Source organism: Dreissena polymorpha, chromosome 14 (genome assembly GCF_020536995.1).
Source record: "Dreissena polymorpha isolate Duluth1 chromosome 14, UMN_Dpol_1.0, whole genome shotgun sequence".
NCBI lineage: Eukaryota > Metazoa > Mollusca > Bivalvia > Myida > Dreissenidae > Dreissena > Dreissena polymorpha.
Genome location: NC_068368.1, coordinates 4,026,172 through 4,040,675, shown reverse-complemented (window position 1 = coordinate 4,040,675; position 14,504 = coordinate 4,026,172). Strand labels below are relative to the sequence as shown.

General features: G+C 36.5%; 2 protein-coding genes across 2 annotated transcripts in view; both read right to left on the bottom strand.

Annotated features, from left to right (window-relative positions):
* Positions 1-580: 580 nt before the first annotated feature.
* LOC127857124 (26S proteasome non-ATPase regulatory subunit 11-like) overlaps positions 581-14,504 on the bottom strand; it is a 50,790-nt gene continuing 36,866 nt past the window's right edge. The window contains exon 13 of the transcript XR_008038346.1: positions 581-843. The gene's annotated coding sequence lies outside the window, so the exon portion shown is untranslated. The remainder of the gene's footprint in view (positions 844-14,504) is intronic.
* On the bottom strand, positions 7,855-14,152 carry LOC127857129 (26S proteasome non-ATPase regulatory subunit 11-like). Its single transcript, XM_052393495.1, has 3 exons — positions 13,986-14,152; positions 12,624-12,681; positions 7,855-9,516 (listed from the first exon to the last, which is right to left on the bottom strand). Exons 1-3 carry the CDS (start codon positions 14,046-14,048, stop codon positions 9,227-9,229), a joined length of 411 nt encoding a protein of 136 aa, XP_052249455.1. The 5' UTR covers positions 14,049-14,152; the 3' UTR covers positions 7,855-9,226.

Here is a 14,504-nt window from a genome sequence, read left to right as displayed (position 1 = left end):
ACCTCTTCAAATAATGAAATAAAACAACTCAGATCTGTGTTTGAAAACTTGGGTGACTTCAGAAATCATTTCAAGACCCAAGTATTTGTATGATGAAGGTAAATGTGTTATATGGTCCTCCAATTTCATAGGAGTGCCAGGTACATACCAAAGTACCAATACATTTTATATCAATCAAGAATAACACTTCCGTTGACCAATCATAAGTCTATATTTGTAAATATGTTGTAAGGTGGAATTATACGGTAACATTCTTGTTTAGCCAGGTAAATACCATTTTTGTATCAAATGTCCAACGTAACTATCAAACAGGGTATGGGTCAGACCCAGGTTTAGAAAATAACAAGCCCAAAACTTGATACAAGTATGGCGTCATCTTTGTATACGTATAAATAGAAAAAAATATATAATTAATATCTCATTTTAAAAGTACATTTCACTCAATGACAGCTTTGTTATGTACTTATCATATTAATAATATTTATTTATAATCATATGAGCATGTGTCAACTATTTTGTTGTGGATTAAAAGCTCTGTTACCCTTTCAGTACTCTTTAAAAAAAAGCTTAACACAAGAACTATTTCTTAAATTGTATTTAAATAAGCAAACAAATAAACATTACCTTCATTTAGAAATGCAACTGACATTACTACAACATGTAAACAGTAAATGTAAACAGCATTCTTTTTGGAATTATTATGCAGTTCTTTGTTTTTATTAATACACACAAATGTTTATATGAAATCAAATCTTCTGAAACCCAAGTAGAATCAGTACACATCTTTATCACAAATATAAGTAATATATATTTTGTTTAATAAGTTTAATTATAATCTTGAACCTTACTAGCAGCTGACACTATGAAACCATGTCATATTTACAATCATGCAATGCATTATGTTTACAGACATATATGTCTTCCAAAACGTCCCCCTAGAACATCTCACAGGTTTAGGACAACTTCTTGGCCTTGTTGTACAGGGCGTCCACCACCTTGCCCATATCATGTATGGTGTCCAGTGCGTTCTCATATGTCTTGTCGGAGTTGGTCTCATCAAACACAACTAGCACCCCTGTACCTTGGTCCAAAATACCTGTGCAACAAAAAAAAATAATTAAAAGTTTAAAAGTATTTATTTAAGCTTTATTGGATTGACAGCCTAACACTTATAGAAATGCTCTCGAGTCCGTTTCCCTGTGTAGAACCAGTACTTGGTGAAAGATCTAAAGAATGGTCCCACAGTGTGGATCTAAACCTTGAGCTCTTCCGGTTGCTAGATATACACCATATCTATTGTTGCTAGATATACACCATATCTATTAAGTCATTTACATCACTCTGCATATGAGTGCATACCAGTGCCATAGAAAAATTGCATGAGTACGTGTAACTTGCTTTCTTATGGAATGGCCAGTTGCTCTTAAGTAGTGATTTTCAAGATATCCTCAAAATATCTTCAAGAGAGTTAACTAAGTTTCAATATAGCCATATGATTAAAACTTCCACACCCACCTGGCAGCCATGTTTTTCAACAGACTGAAACCAATTTGAACTCTACCCAGATATAATTTGAAAAAATCATCTGAGCAAATTTTATGGTGATTAAACGAAAAGGTGTTAACAAGGTTTAACTATCGCCATATAAGGAGAACTGCCCCACCCATTGAAGACCATGTTATCACAGACTGAACCCATTTTTCGACTTTGGTCGAGATATTATTGAAACAGATGTTCTGACCAAGTTTCTGGAAGATTTGACTAAAATTGTGACCTACTGAGAGTTTTTCTTTAATTTGTGCTAAACTAGTGAGCTAGTTTTTTACTTCAATTGGCCAAGTTTCCAACACGACCAAGATATAAATTATTAGAACCAACAGTCTGACCAAGTTTCAAGAATATTGGAAATAATTTTTCCTGTTGAGTGCTAACAAGCTTAATGTTGACAATGCACAAAATATAATGGATATACAACCCTGTGCTCAGATAAGTTAAGCTTGTGTAAGTTATCCCGAAAGAGTCGTGCAACAAAACCGTTTCAAAAGAGCTTAAAAACAGGCATAACACAAGACTCCTTATCCTATGGCAGAATCAAGATTCTAGTTTCTGTAACAATAGGAATCACAATTTTGGTCTTACAAAAGAACCATAATAACATGCATTTTCCCTATAAGGCGTTTTTATATTTGTGTTAACATAGCAACTACAATTTTTGTCAAAATGAGTTGTGTTCTGAGCAAACTAGCCATAATGCATGTGCGTCAAGTGTCGTCCCAGATTAGCCTGTGTAGTCCGACTATCAGGGACTAGAAAGCCGACAAAATATCCATAAGATCGAAACAAGCTTCAGCTTGCAGTGGAAGTCAACAAAGTGCCTTTAAGACCATGTGCTAGCTGGTGCTTACCATGGAATTTCCTGTCTAGAATCATCTGGGACAACTTCTTCTCTACATTGGCCTGAAATGTTCCAGAGACATGCGTGTGAAACAATTAAACCGCGCTCTAGGAAAACCAGCTAAATGCATATGCATAAAGTATTGTACAGTTTGCACAGGCTAATCAGGGATGACACCGTCAAGACTGGATTTTTGCTAAGAAGCAAATTTCTTTAAAAAAACAATACCATAAAGGCAGAAAGTGTCGTACCCGATTAGCCTGTGTAGACAGCGCAGGCTGATCTAGGATGACACTTTATGCATATGAATAAAGCTCTGTATTCCCAAAATGTGGCTCATTATTATTTGTTTACCTGATTTATTTTTTTTCAATTTTTTTTTTTTTCAATAAAATGAAGTTTTGAGATGAATGGTTAAAACAACTACATATTTTCATTAAAAAAAACTAAAAATGTCACTTGGTTGTTGTTGTTTTGTTGGCTTTTATAAATAAAAATGATTGTAAAACATACTTCGTTAAAAGTTTTGTTGGCTTTTATAAATAAAAACGATTGTAAAACATACTTCTTTAAAAGCAAATTATTTTCAGTTTAATAATCCAACTTTCACCAAATAATCGGAAATTCATTTTTTACACAATTGTACAATTACATCAAAGATATGTGTACTAATATCCAGTCATAGACACAGTGATATTTCAGTATCAGATATCTGTTTCACACATGTAAGTGAAGTGTGATTGTGCTTACAATTTACAGAAAAATTATAGGACTACTTACCGTTGGCAATTTGATCAGATTGGCAATGTGCTGCACCTATTAAAACAGTAAAAGCAAAGTACTAACAACATAGTGCATACAAGTAAGGCATTCAAGTATTGATAAAAGGGAGCTGAGAATATACATTTCAACCAAATGTTAATTATCATCAAATTAATTTGAAATGCAATTCTAGTCCTGTACGTTAATGCCATGTTTTCAACTACATGTGTATAAATGTGTTTCAAAGGAGCATATCTACATTGTATGCCAAGGAGCATGCTGCAGTGTGTTGATTTTTGATAAATTAAAAACAATAAAAACTTGTTTCATATTTAAGAACTCTACCATTTTAGCAAGCTTGGGTAGACTTGAATACATGTTCAAAGTGTTACTAGACTTGAATACATGTTCAAAGTGTTACTAGACTTGAATACATGTTCAAAGTGTTACTAGACTTGAATACATGTTCAAAGTGTTACTAGACTTGAATACATGTTCAAAGTGTTACTAGACTTGAATACATGTTCAAAGTGTTACTAGACTTGAATACATGTTCAAAGTGTTACTAGACTTGAATACATGTTCAAAGTGTTACTAGACTTGAATACATGTTCAAAGTGTTACTAGACTTGAATACATGTTCAAAGTGTTACTAGACTTGAATACATGTTCAAAGTGTTACTAGACTTGAATACATGTTCAAAGTGTTACTAGACTTGAATACATGTTCAAAGTGTTACTAGACTTGAATACATGTTCAAAGTGTTACTAGACTTGAATACATGTTCATGCTAAACACGTAAGTGGACTTGCAAACTGTTCTGGTTTCCTGCTTGTTGAATATTGAAGATCATGCTAAACACGTAAGTGGACTTGCAAACTGTTCTTGTTTCCTGCTTGTTGAATATTGAAGATCATGCTAAACACGTAAGTGGATTTGCAAACTGTTATGGTTTCCTGCTTGTTGAATATTGAAGATCATGCTAAACACGTAAGTGGACTTGCAAACTGTTCTGGTTTCCTGCTTGTTGAATATTGAAGATCATGCTAAACACGTAAGTGGACTTGCAAACTGTTCTGGTTTCCTGCTTGTTGAATATTGAAGATCATGCTAAACACGTAAGTGGACTTGCAATCTGTTCTGGTTTCCTGCTTGTTGAATATTGAAGATCGTGCTAAACACGTAAGTGGACTTGCAAACTGTTCTGGTTTCCTGCTTGTTGAATATTGAAGATCATGCTAAACACGTAAGTGGACTTGCAAACTGTTCTGGTTTCCTGCTTGTTGAATATTGAAGATCATGCTAAACACGTAAGTGGACTTGCAAACTGTTCTGGTTTCCTGCTTGTTGAATATACTCAATTTCACTTTGCTTCTGCGCCGGGAAGGGTTAAATGCTGTAAGATGTGCTTATAGATTTAATCATTCATCTAAGGATGTAATTCTGAAAATTTGTTGTAATTTTTTATTGAAATACTGAACTTGACCTTATTGGTGTATGCAGTACCATTAAGTGCATGAATAAATAATTGATGGGATTCCATTATTTCTTCAAATGCAAATTATACAAATTATAATAGAAATTCAGTATTTACATATATATGGATATATCAAGTACCCTTTTTTGTAAGAAAAAAGTTTGTAGAAACCTCTTAACACTTTTAACAACTTGTATATAACTGTGTTCAATCTGTAATTCTTCAATGAGGATTTTGGAATTTTGATCGGATTAAAAGGTGAGTTATCGAACCAAAACTAATAGCCGAGTCCTGCTAAATGACATCGAAAATGGGGCTTAATGCATATGCTAGTCAGGGACGACACTTTTTGCCTTCACTGGAATTTTGTGTAGACGAGACCTCCTTTAAATAAAAAAATTCATTAACCCTTTCAGTGTGGAAACCGAATTTTGAAGGCCTTGGCAAACAGTTTGGATCCAGATGAGACGCCACAGAACGTGGCGTCTCATCAGGATCCAAACTGTTTGCTATTCTGATAGTATTCTTTGAAAAAAATCGAAGAAAATGCTAATTTTAGAAATTCAGCTGACGACATTTTAGCGGACGACAAATTTCCCAGCATGCAAAGGGTTAATGCATATGTGTATAGTGTTGTCCCAGATTAGCCTGTGCAAACTCCACAGGCTTATCTGGGACAAAACTTTCTGCCTAAACTGGATTTTCAAACCTGAACTGACTGCGGGTTACTCACTGGCTGTTCTGGTTTTACCGGTATGCTGTTTGCACATAGCCATTTTCACTTTGCTTCTTTTGGAAATAAGGGTTATATCAATCTGAGGAGGGAATATGGCCGTACACATAATTTCAGGACCAATAACGTACCACTCTGATTTGTACTTCAGTTCTCTGACAACTTTACAAGCCAGCTTTGTTAACCACATTTTGGTTATGTTACAAGAATTAAATCTATTAATTTTAAATCAAGTCATGATTTCTGCATCAAATTGGTTGGCATTCAAAGTAAGCTGGTTACATTTCCACTAGCTGGATTATGTACAATTATTACATACAGACTTAACATTTTGAAGTTTTGGACCCATTTATTTAACACTGATTCAATGGGATCAGAATCACTGTGAAATGGTCACCCTGTATATAGCTTCCTCTTACTCACCATATCGTATTGCTTAATTAACCATATATAACATTTTAATTCTTTTACCTTTAAATATAGTATTTGCTCTTTTTTAGAGAATTAGAAATGTGCCATTACACTGTGAAAGTGTGAACAAGATCCACCCAGTACAGATGAAAGTGGAAACACAAAATTGTGTGACTACTTATTGTATAGTGGACATACAAACGGCTATATTTCTGTCCAAACTTGTCACCGTCAAAATTTATTTTTTACAATCATAAACAAATTTATGTAATTCAAATGTCAAAGTTTGAGCAAGATCCACCCAGTAGTTTGACATTAATGTAAAACACACATATTTACAATTATACATTATATAGTTGAAATACTGACAAAGACATTTTTCTGTACGAAAACATGCAATGCTCAATAGCTCCAACTTCAAAGGGTCATAATAATGTACTATGGAAATTTAAGAATACAAGAGCACTGCATAACGGGTGCCAAGCTCGGCTGCGAAAGCTTGTCAGATTTTTGTTTTTTAGAGGTCACAGTGACCTTTACCTTTGACCTAGTGACCCAACAAGAGATGTGTTTGTCAGAAACACAATGCCCCCTACTGCGCCACTTTGAAATAAAATTTATATTTATCATTTTGCAGGTGTAGACATCATCTCCCTTTAAAGCTTTATTACTTCCCTTGGAATTTGTCCAATCCAACCGGGGGGGGGGGGGAGGTCTGTAGACAGTCAAAAATGACTAAGTCAGACATCACTGACAACCAAGGCCTATGGTTTATCAAAGAGATCATAGCCATAGTTCATCATGTCTGTATGGACATAAGTCCACTGGTATTTAATGAAAACTAGCATTCACAAATTAGAACAGGTAAGAAATGATAATTATATCAAGAGATGTGTTTGTCAGAAACACAATGCCCCCTATTGCGCCGCTTTGAAATAAAATTGCTATTTATCATTTGGCAGGTATAGAAATCATCTCCCTTTAAAGCTTATTACTTCCCTAGAATTTTGTCCAATCCAACCGGGGGGGGGGGGGGGGGGGGGGGGGGTCTCACAGTCAATTATGACCATGTCATCACTGACAACCATAGCCTGTGGTTTAAAAGAGATCATAGCCAGAGTTGATCATGTATCTATGGACATAAGTCCACATGTATGTAATGAACATCAAAGAAATTATAATTATATCATTTAAAAAAAAACACTTTGACAAATCAATCATTTGAGTTATAAATAATCAAAATAATAAATCTGTACAGTAACTGTGAAAAGAACTTCAATTCTTGGTAAGGAAATATATAATATGAGATTTATAATTATACAAGGGACAAAATTGTCACAAAACCAGGTTTTCATTGTGAAAAAAAAATCTGATAAAGGGAGAAAACTCAAACTGAACTTTTGAAATGACCAAAAAAAATTAACCCCCTTTGTAAGTTTTTTTTTTTTTTAAATCTATTTTTAGTCGTGGCGACCTTGACATTGGAGATATTGACGTGATTCTTTCGTGGGACACACCGTCCCATGATGGTGAACAAATGTGCCAAATGATTTTAAAATCTCACAATGAATGACATAGTTATGGCCAGGACAAGCTCATTTATGGCCATTTTTGACCTTTGAACTCAAAGTGTGACCTTGACCTTGGAGATATCGACGTAATTATTTCGCGCGACACACCGTCCAATGATGGTGAACAAATGTGCCAAATGATTTTAAAATCTGACGATGAACGACATAGTTATGGCTCGGACAAGCTCATTTATGGCCATTTTTGACCTTTGAACTCAAAGTGTGACCTTGACCTTGGAGATATCGACGTAATTATTTCGCGCGACACACCGTCCAATGATGGTGAACAAATGTGCCAAATGATTTTAAAATCTGACAATGAACGACATAGTTATGGCCCGGACAAGCTTATTCCGCCAGCCCGCCAGCCCGCCAGCCAGCCAGCCAGCCAGCCAGCCCGCCAGCCAGCCAGCCAGCCAGCCAGCCAGCCCGCCCGCATTCGCCAATCTAATAACCAGTTTTTTCCTTCGGAAAACCTGGTTAATAAATTACTTCCCTTGAAAATAATTGTCTCTAACAAATCACTATTTTTAGTAGCAAATAATTAAAAGCCACTTCCGTGACTGTGATTGATCACTGGAAATGTGCAGCTCCATGAGATACACATGCATGCCAAATATATAAAGTGGCTATGTTCAATATTGAATAATTATCTCCCTTTTTAACGCTTATTACTTCCCTTAAATTTGTATTTTTTACCGTAGACCGTAAAGGATGACCTTGACCTTTTACCACAATGTGTTTGTCAGAAACACAATGCCGCCTACTGCCCCGCTTTGATTTATTTAACAAAAATATATACATGGGCAGGTCAGATAACTATGTCCATTTAAAGCTTATTACTTCCCTTGACTTTGTTTTTTCGACCCTAGACCTTGAGGATGATGTTCACCTTGAAATTTTACACTCAAAATGTGCAGCTCCATGAGATACACATGCATGCCAAATATCAAGGTGCTATCTTCAATATTTAAAAAGTTATGGCCAATGTTAAGGTTTGAGCACGACGCCTACGGTGGACGACGAGCTGGCTATGACAATAGCTCGGGTTTTCTTGGAAAACAGCCTCGCTAAAAATGGGGCTTATTGTGTGTGCCAAGTGTCGTCCCAGATTAGCCTGTGCAGTTCACCAAGGCTAATCAGGAATACTTCCCACTTTCATGGAACTTTTCATTTAAAGGAAATATTTTCCTTAAAAAAAAATCAGTTTAAGAGGACAGTGTCTCTAATTAGCCTGTGTACAGTAGTGGAACTGCACAGGCTTATCAGAGACAACGCCTAAGGTACAAGCATATAACCCCATTTTCCCAAAGCGAGGCTCATAGAATCTCAGTCAACAAGCCCTTTAAAGCCCTGTATACCTGACTGCAGATCCAGAGAGGCCTGTAGTTTAGGAGGACAGTAGATGCTGTATTGTGTTTACCTGACTGCAGGTCCAGAGAGGCCTGTAGTTTAGGAGGACAGTAGATGCTGTATTGTATTTACCTGACTGCAGGTCCAGAGAGGCCTGTATTTTAGGACAGTAGATGCTGTATTGTGTTTACCTGACTGCAGGTCCAGAGAGGCCTGTAGTTTAGGACAGTAGATGCTGCATTGTGTTTACCTGACTGCAGGTCCAGAGAGGCTTGTAGTTTAGGAGGACAGTAGATGCTGTATTGTGTTACCTGACTGCAGGTCCAGAGAGGCTTGTAGTTTAGGACAGTAGATGCTGTATTGTGTTTACCTGACTGCAGGTCCAGAGAGGCCTGTAGTTTAGGAGAACAGTAGGTGCTGTATTGTGTTTACCTGACTGCAGGTCCAGAGAGGCCTTTAGTTTAGGAGGACAGTAGATGCTGTATTGTGTTTACCTGACTGCAGGTCCAGAGAGGCATGTAGTTTAGGAGGACAGTAGATGCTGCATTGTGTTTACCTGACTGCAGGTCCAGAGAGGCCTGTAGTTTAGGAGGACAGTAGATGCTTTATTGTGTTTACCTGACTGCAGGTCCAGAGAGGCCTGTAGTTTAGGAGGACAGTAGATGCCGTTGGCAGTGGTACGGCCGGAGGTGAGGGCAGCCCGAGCCTTGGGCAGATTGGACAGGGCGTGGTAGACCTTGCTCTCCAGTAGCTGTACCTCCACCAGCAGGGCCTTGTCATCCAGCTTCTTCAGTTCACGTAGCAACGACGAGGCTGGAGTAAATGTAAAGAATAATGTGAATTGTGACTGGACATAATTGAAATAATCTGTCAAATCTTCTGTTTGCAATATGTTGACACTTGTTTTAAACAGGCTGCTACACATTTCTGATTTTGGTGGATAAATAAGTTATTGTTTGTTTGTTCTGTGTAATATAATAAATATCAAATCCCATAGAGGGTGCTTTAACATATTCTAAACACTCGAAACGGTTATGTTAACCTTGATTCACAATGTTGTATCATCCTTTACAAGATTAGATATTTATAAATTATACTGCAACATTAATATATATAATAATTGTATATATACACACGAAACATCAAGGAACCATGTTGTTTTTTTTCAATTATTTAGCTTAATTGACAACCAGACATGGCAATACTGATCAGTATACTGCAAAATCTTATACACTGTTTACACAGGAAATATCCAGCTATGTTTGATACACTGTTTACACAGGAAATATCCAGCTATGTTTGATACACTGTTTACACAGGAAATATCCAGCTATGTTTGATACACTGTTTACACAGGAAATATCCAGCTATGTTTGATGCTTTGGAACAAAGATAGTGCTGGTAGTAGAAACACAAACGCCTACAAAGGTTGCATTTTCTAATTTAAAAGAATTACTTGAAGAATAGTATTTTAGTTGTGTCAACATGAAAATCTCTATTTATTGCCAGTATTAAAATCCATAAATAAAAACATAAACAGGTAAATGTATGCAGCAATTAACGAGCTTGTCACAGTAGTACCAAATCTCCGCCAAAATGTGTTTGCTTGTATGACAACATTTGTTTTAGAGAGTAGAATAATATTTGTAAAACATGGCACCTGTGTCATCTATTTATATTTCAAGGATCAATTAGTTATATAGTGTTGGAGTTATGCTATTTTAAACTTATCATTTCAGGGCTCGAAATTAACACTCGCACACTCGCAAAATGCGAGTAAAAAATACCGATTGCGAGTTAAGTTTAAAGCCACTAGTATTTTTTTGCGAGTAAATAAATGGTGAAAAGAAATGAGTAGGTATAATGCTGCTCGACGTCATGATCGCTAAATCTTAAGTCAATTTATAGAACGCCCAAGTACCCTTATGCGTAAGCGCGCACCTTGTATGTAGACTGGTATATACAGATACGCGGATGGTATTGGTACAAAGGAATTGAAACAGTCGACTTTTCACTTTATAACCACAGACGGAAATAACACAAAATATACATAATGCAAAAGATTAAGCAAAGTTAACCGTTTATTTAGAAAAAACGGATTTTAAATCCTTCTACGAAAACAGTGAATTAATGGGAAAAATACCTTAAAATAAGACTAAAACTTGTTGTAGATGAAGATGGTCAATCAACCTGATGTGGGTCCTTATGGTCCAAGGAACTGATATCTTTGTATGGTTGCAGAAATAAAATGTGTATACATGTTAAGTACTTTTATTTTGTTTAAATAGTACTAAACTAATGTCCAAGGTTTTTGTATGTTTCCATCAAATTTGCGAGAATGCTTTTGATTTTGCGAGTTGGTATTAAAGCTGCTCGCAATTTTTTGCAAGTAGAAAAAAAAAGTTAAATTCGAGCCCTGCATTTTACAGTGAATACTTCAGTGTTCAAATTAAAATATTATTGTAAAATTAGATAAAGGGAGATCTTATAAATTGAAAAGCTAAAATATTTTCTATGAAATTAAATTAAATACAATTTAAAATTATAAATAAATAAAATAAATATAAAAAAAAAGAATAAAAAAAGGGAGATAATTAAAAAACTATGGACGAAGGAGTTATTATTCATGTTCACTGCACTTCTCCTAGTTGCCATCTGTTTATATTTCTAGTTTCAAGTAAATCCCTTCAGTAGATTTAGAGTTATGCTCTGGACGAACATTTACCTTAAAATTAAATAAAGGAAAATAATTCAAAAACTAAGGTAGATAGAGTTATGGTTCATAGTCACTGCACTTCTCCTACTTGCTATCTGTTTATATTTCAAGTTTCAAGTAAATCCCTTCACTCAGTAGATTTAGAGTTATGCTCCGGACAAGAATTTAGTTTGAAATTATATAAAGGGAGATAATTCAAAAACTAAGGTAGATAGATTTATGGTTCTTGGTCACTGCACTTCTCGTAGTTGCCATCTGTTTATATTTCAAGTTAAAATTAAATCCATTGAATAGATTTGGAGTAATGCTCTGGACAAAGTTTCGGACGGAAGGACGGACGCACAGACCGGACCAATTACTATATCCCCTCCGAATTTTTTTTGGCGGGAATAAAATAAACAAGGGCTGTTTGTAAAACATGCATGCCCCCCATTAGGCTGTCCGTTGTAGTGGCAGCCATTGTGTGAATACGATTTTTGTCACTGTAACCTTGACCTTTGACCTAGTGACCTGAAAATCAATAGGGGTAATCTGCGAGTCACGATCAATGTACCTATGAAGTGTCATGATTCTAGGCAAAAGTGTTCTTGAGTTATCATCCAAAAATCATTTTACTATTTCGGGTCACCCTGACCTTGACCTTTGACCTAGTGACCTCAAAATCAATAGGGGTCATCTGCGAGTCATGATCAATCTACCCATGAAGTTTCATGATCCTAGGCGTATGTGTCTTGAGTTATCATCCGGAAACCATTTTACTATTTCGGGTCACCGTGACCTTGACCTTTGACCTAGTGACCTCAAAATCAATAGGGGTCATCTGCAAGTCATGATCAATCTACCCATGAAGTTTCATGATCCTAGGCGTATGCGTTCTTGAGTTATCATCCGGAAACCATTTTACTATTTCGGGTCACTGTGACCTTGACCTTTGACCTAGTGACCTCAAAATCAATAGGGGTCATCTGCAAGTCATGATCAATGTACCTATGAAGTTTCATGATCCTAGCCCCAAGCGTTCTTGAGTTATCATCCGGAAACCACCTGGTGGACGGACCGACCGACCAACCGACCGACATGTGCAAAGTAATATACCCCCTCTTCTTTGAAGGGGGGCATAATAAATGACATGGAATACATTCAAATCAGCATACACCAACATGTATGCGTTTGAATACATGATATTAAAATACGAGGCACTTACTGAGTACAAGGGCTTCCTGGTACTTCTTAGTTTCAAAGTACAATGCTATCAGTCTAGCCTGCAAATGGAAAAAAAACATTAATGATGAAATAGCTTGGTTGTCTTCATGACTATGAAATTTTAAACTATGAAAAAGGAAGCTATTAATGTTGAGACTAAAATTTAAAATAATATAAAAAAGGGCTGTTTGTAAAACATGCATGTCCCCCATATGGGCTTTCAGTTGTAGTGGCAGCCATTGTGTGAATACGTTTTTTGTCACTGTGACCTTGACCTTTGACCTTGTGACCTGAAAATCAAAAGGGGTCATCTGCCAGTCATGATCCATGTACCTATGAAGTTTTGTGATCCTAGGCGTAAGCTTTCTTGAGTTATCATCCGGAAACCATTTTACTGTGTCAAGTCACCGTGACCTTGACCTTTGACCTAGTGACCTGAAAATCAATAGGGGTCATCTGCGAGTCATGATCAATGCATAAAAACCGTAAATTAATAAATCATTATTTTGAACTGTTTTTATTATTTTATTTAATTAGCAAGATTTGTTGGTTATTGTTAAATTGGGTTTTAAACTCTGATAGACTCTCACTGGCATTGTGACTTCATGGGACAGCATTGCCGGGATGGTGACCTTCCCTCCTAGAGGACTCAAGTCAAATTGTACTCAGTGATGCTGAACTTTAGTCGGAGTTAAATGTAATTTCATGAGCAAACAATAAGGATGATGCACCCTACCTCTAGATTTGTCAAACAGTAAAGTCAAAATTATTACCACAATTTACTTTTAATTAAGTCAGCAAGATTTTGATTCGGGCAATTTCTGCTAAGCTTTTATTGACAAGCATTTTTAAATTTGAATTGTATACTCCAAACAAAGCTCACTGGCAATCCGACTTCATGAGACAGCAAGGACGGGATGGTGACCTTCCCACGGACATACAGGAGTTCTGGAGCCCTTTTGTCGTACGCGGCGCTAACAAGGTACTTCCAGTCTTATCACGTCCTGGTGTAAAAGAGCCATCAAGGTAAGGATTGAAGTGTTCACAGAACTGGATTATGCTGTTTGAGTAGCTACGCAAGCTTGCCTAGCTTAATCCACTGAGATCAACTGTTCAAAGTAGACAGGACACCTGACATGTACTGGTTCAAGCCAAGGGAAGTTCTCTCAATAATCCTTAGGTATTGTACGCAATGAAGATGATTTAAGGAAGTTTAAACTCGAATAAAATCAAATCAAATCACACTCGATCAGATGAGAGAATTTACTGGGCTTTCGTTAAGTTTTGAATTTTTGAAAAAAAAAGTCGTTGGAACATCGTGGGCTCGACTTTTTGAAAGTTTCACATGTTTGTGTCTACGTACCAAATACTCCGCCGTGCAGTTGTATTCACCTGGTAAATGGTCATTTAACAAGTTGGTGTGCATAATACATTGATACAAAGCTATTCTGACTGCTAACTTGCGAGAAATTCATTGTGTCTTTCCTCAATCGGCCATATTTGGCGCGCGCTTGTTGTTGTTGTAGGGCTATGTACTACTATGTTGAAAGGGCTGTTGTCGACATAGCGAATAGCGCGTATGTGGGGCATTTGATGGCACTGGTTTTTTAGAAGAGCAAAGATATAAGCCAAGTGATTTAGTACGTTGTTATTTCTGTATTTATTCTATGTGTGTGATATGTTGCTTTGTTAATTTGCGTGCGTATGTGAGCGTGCGTCATGTAATTGCGGATTGCGCCAGTAAAGTGAAACTGAAAGCATCAGGCTCGTGAAAGCAAAAGGAAAGTAGAAGTGGATGTGGAAAGTAGTTCGAAGCGGATTTCGTATTGTGTTTTGAGTGATTTGTTATTGAGCGGTGATGACTAGCGCAAGAGATAAATGA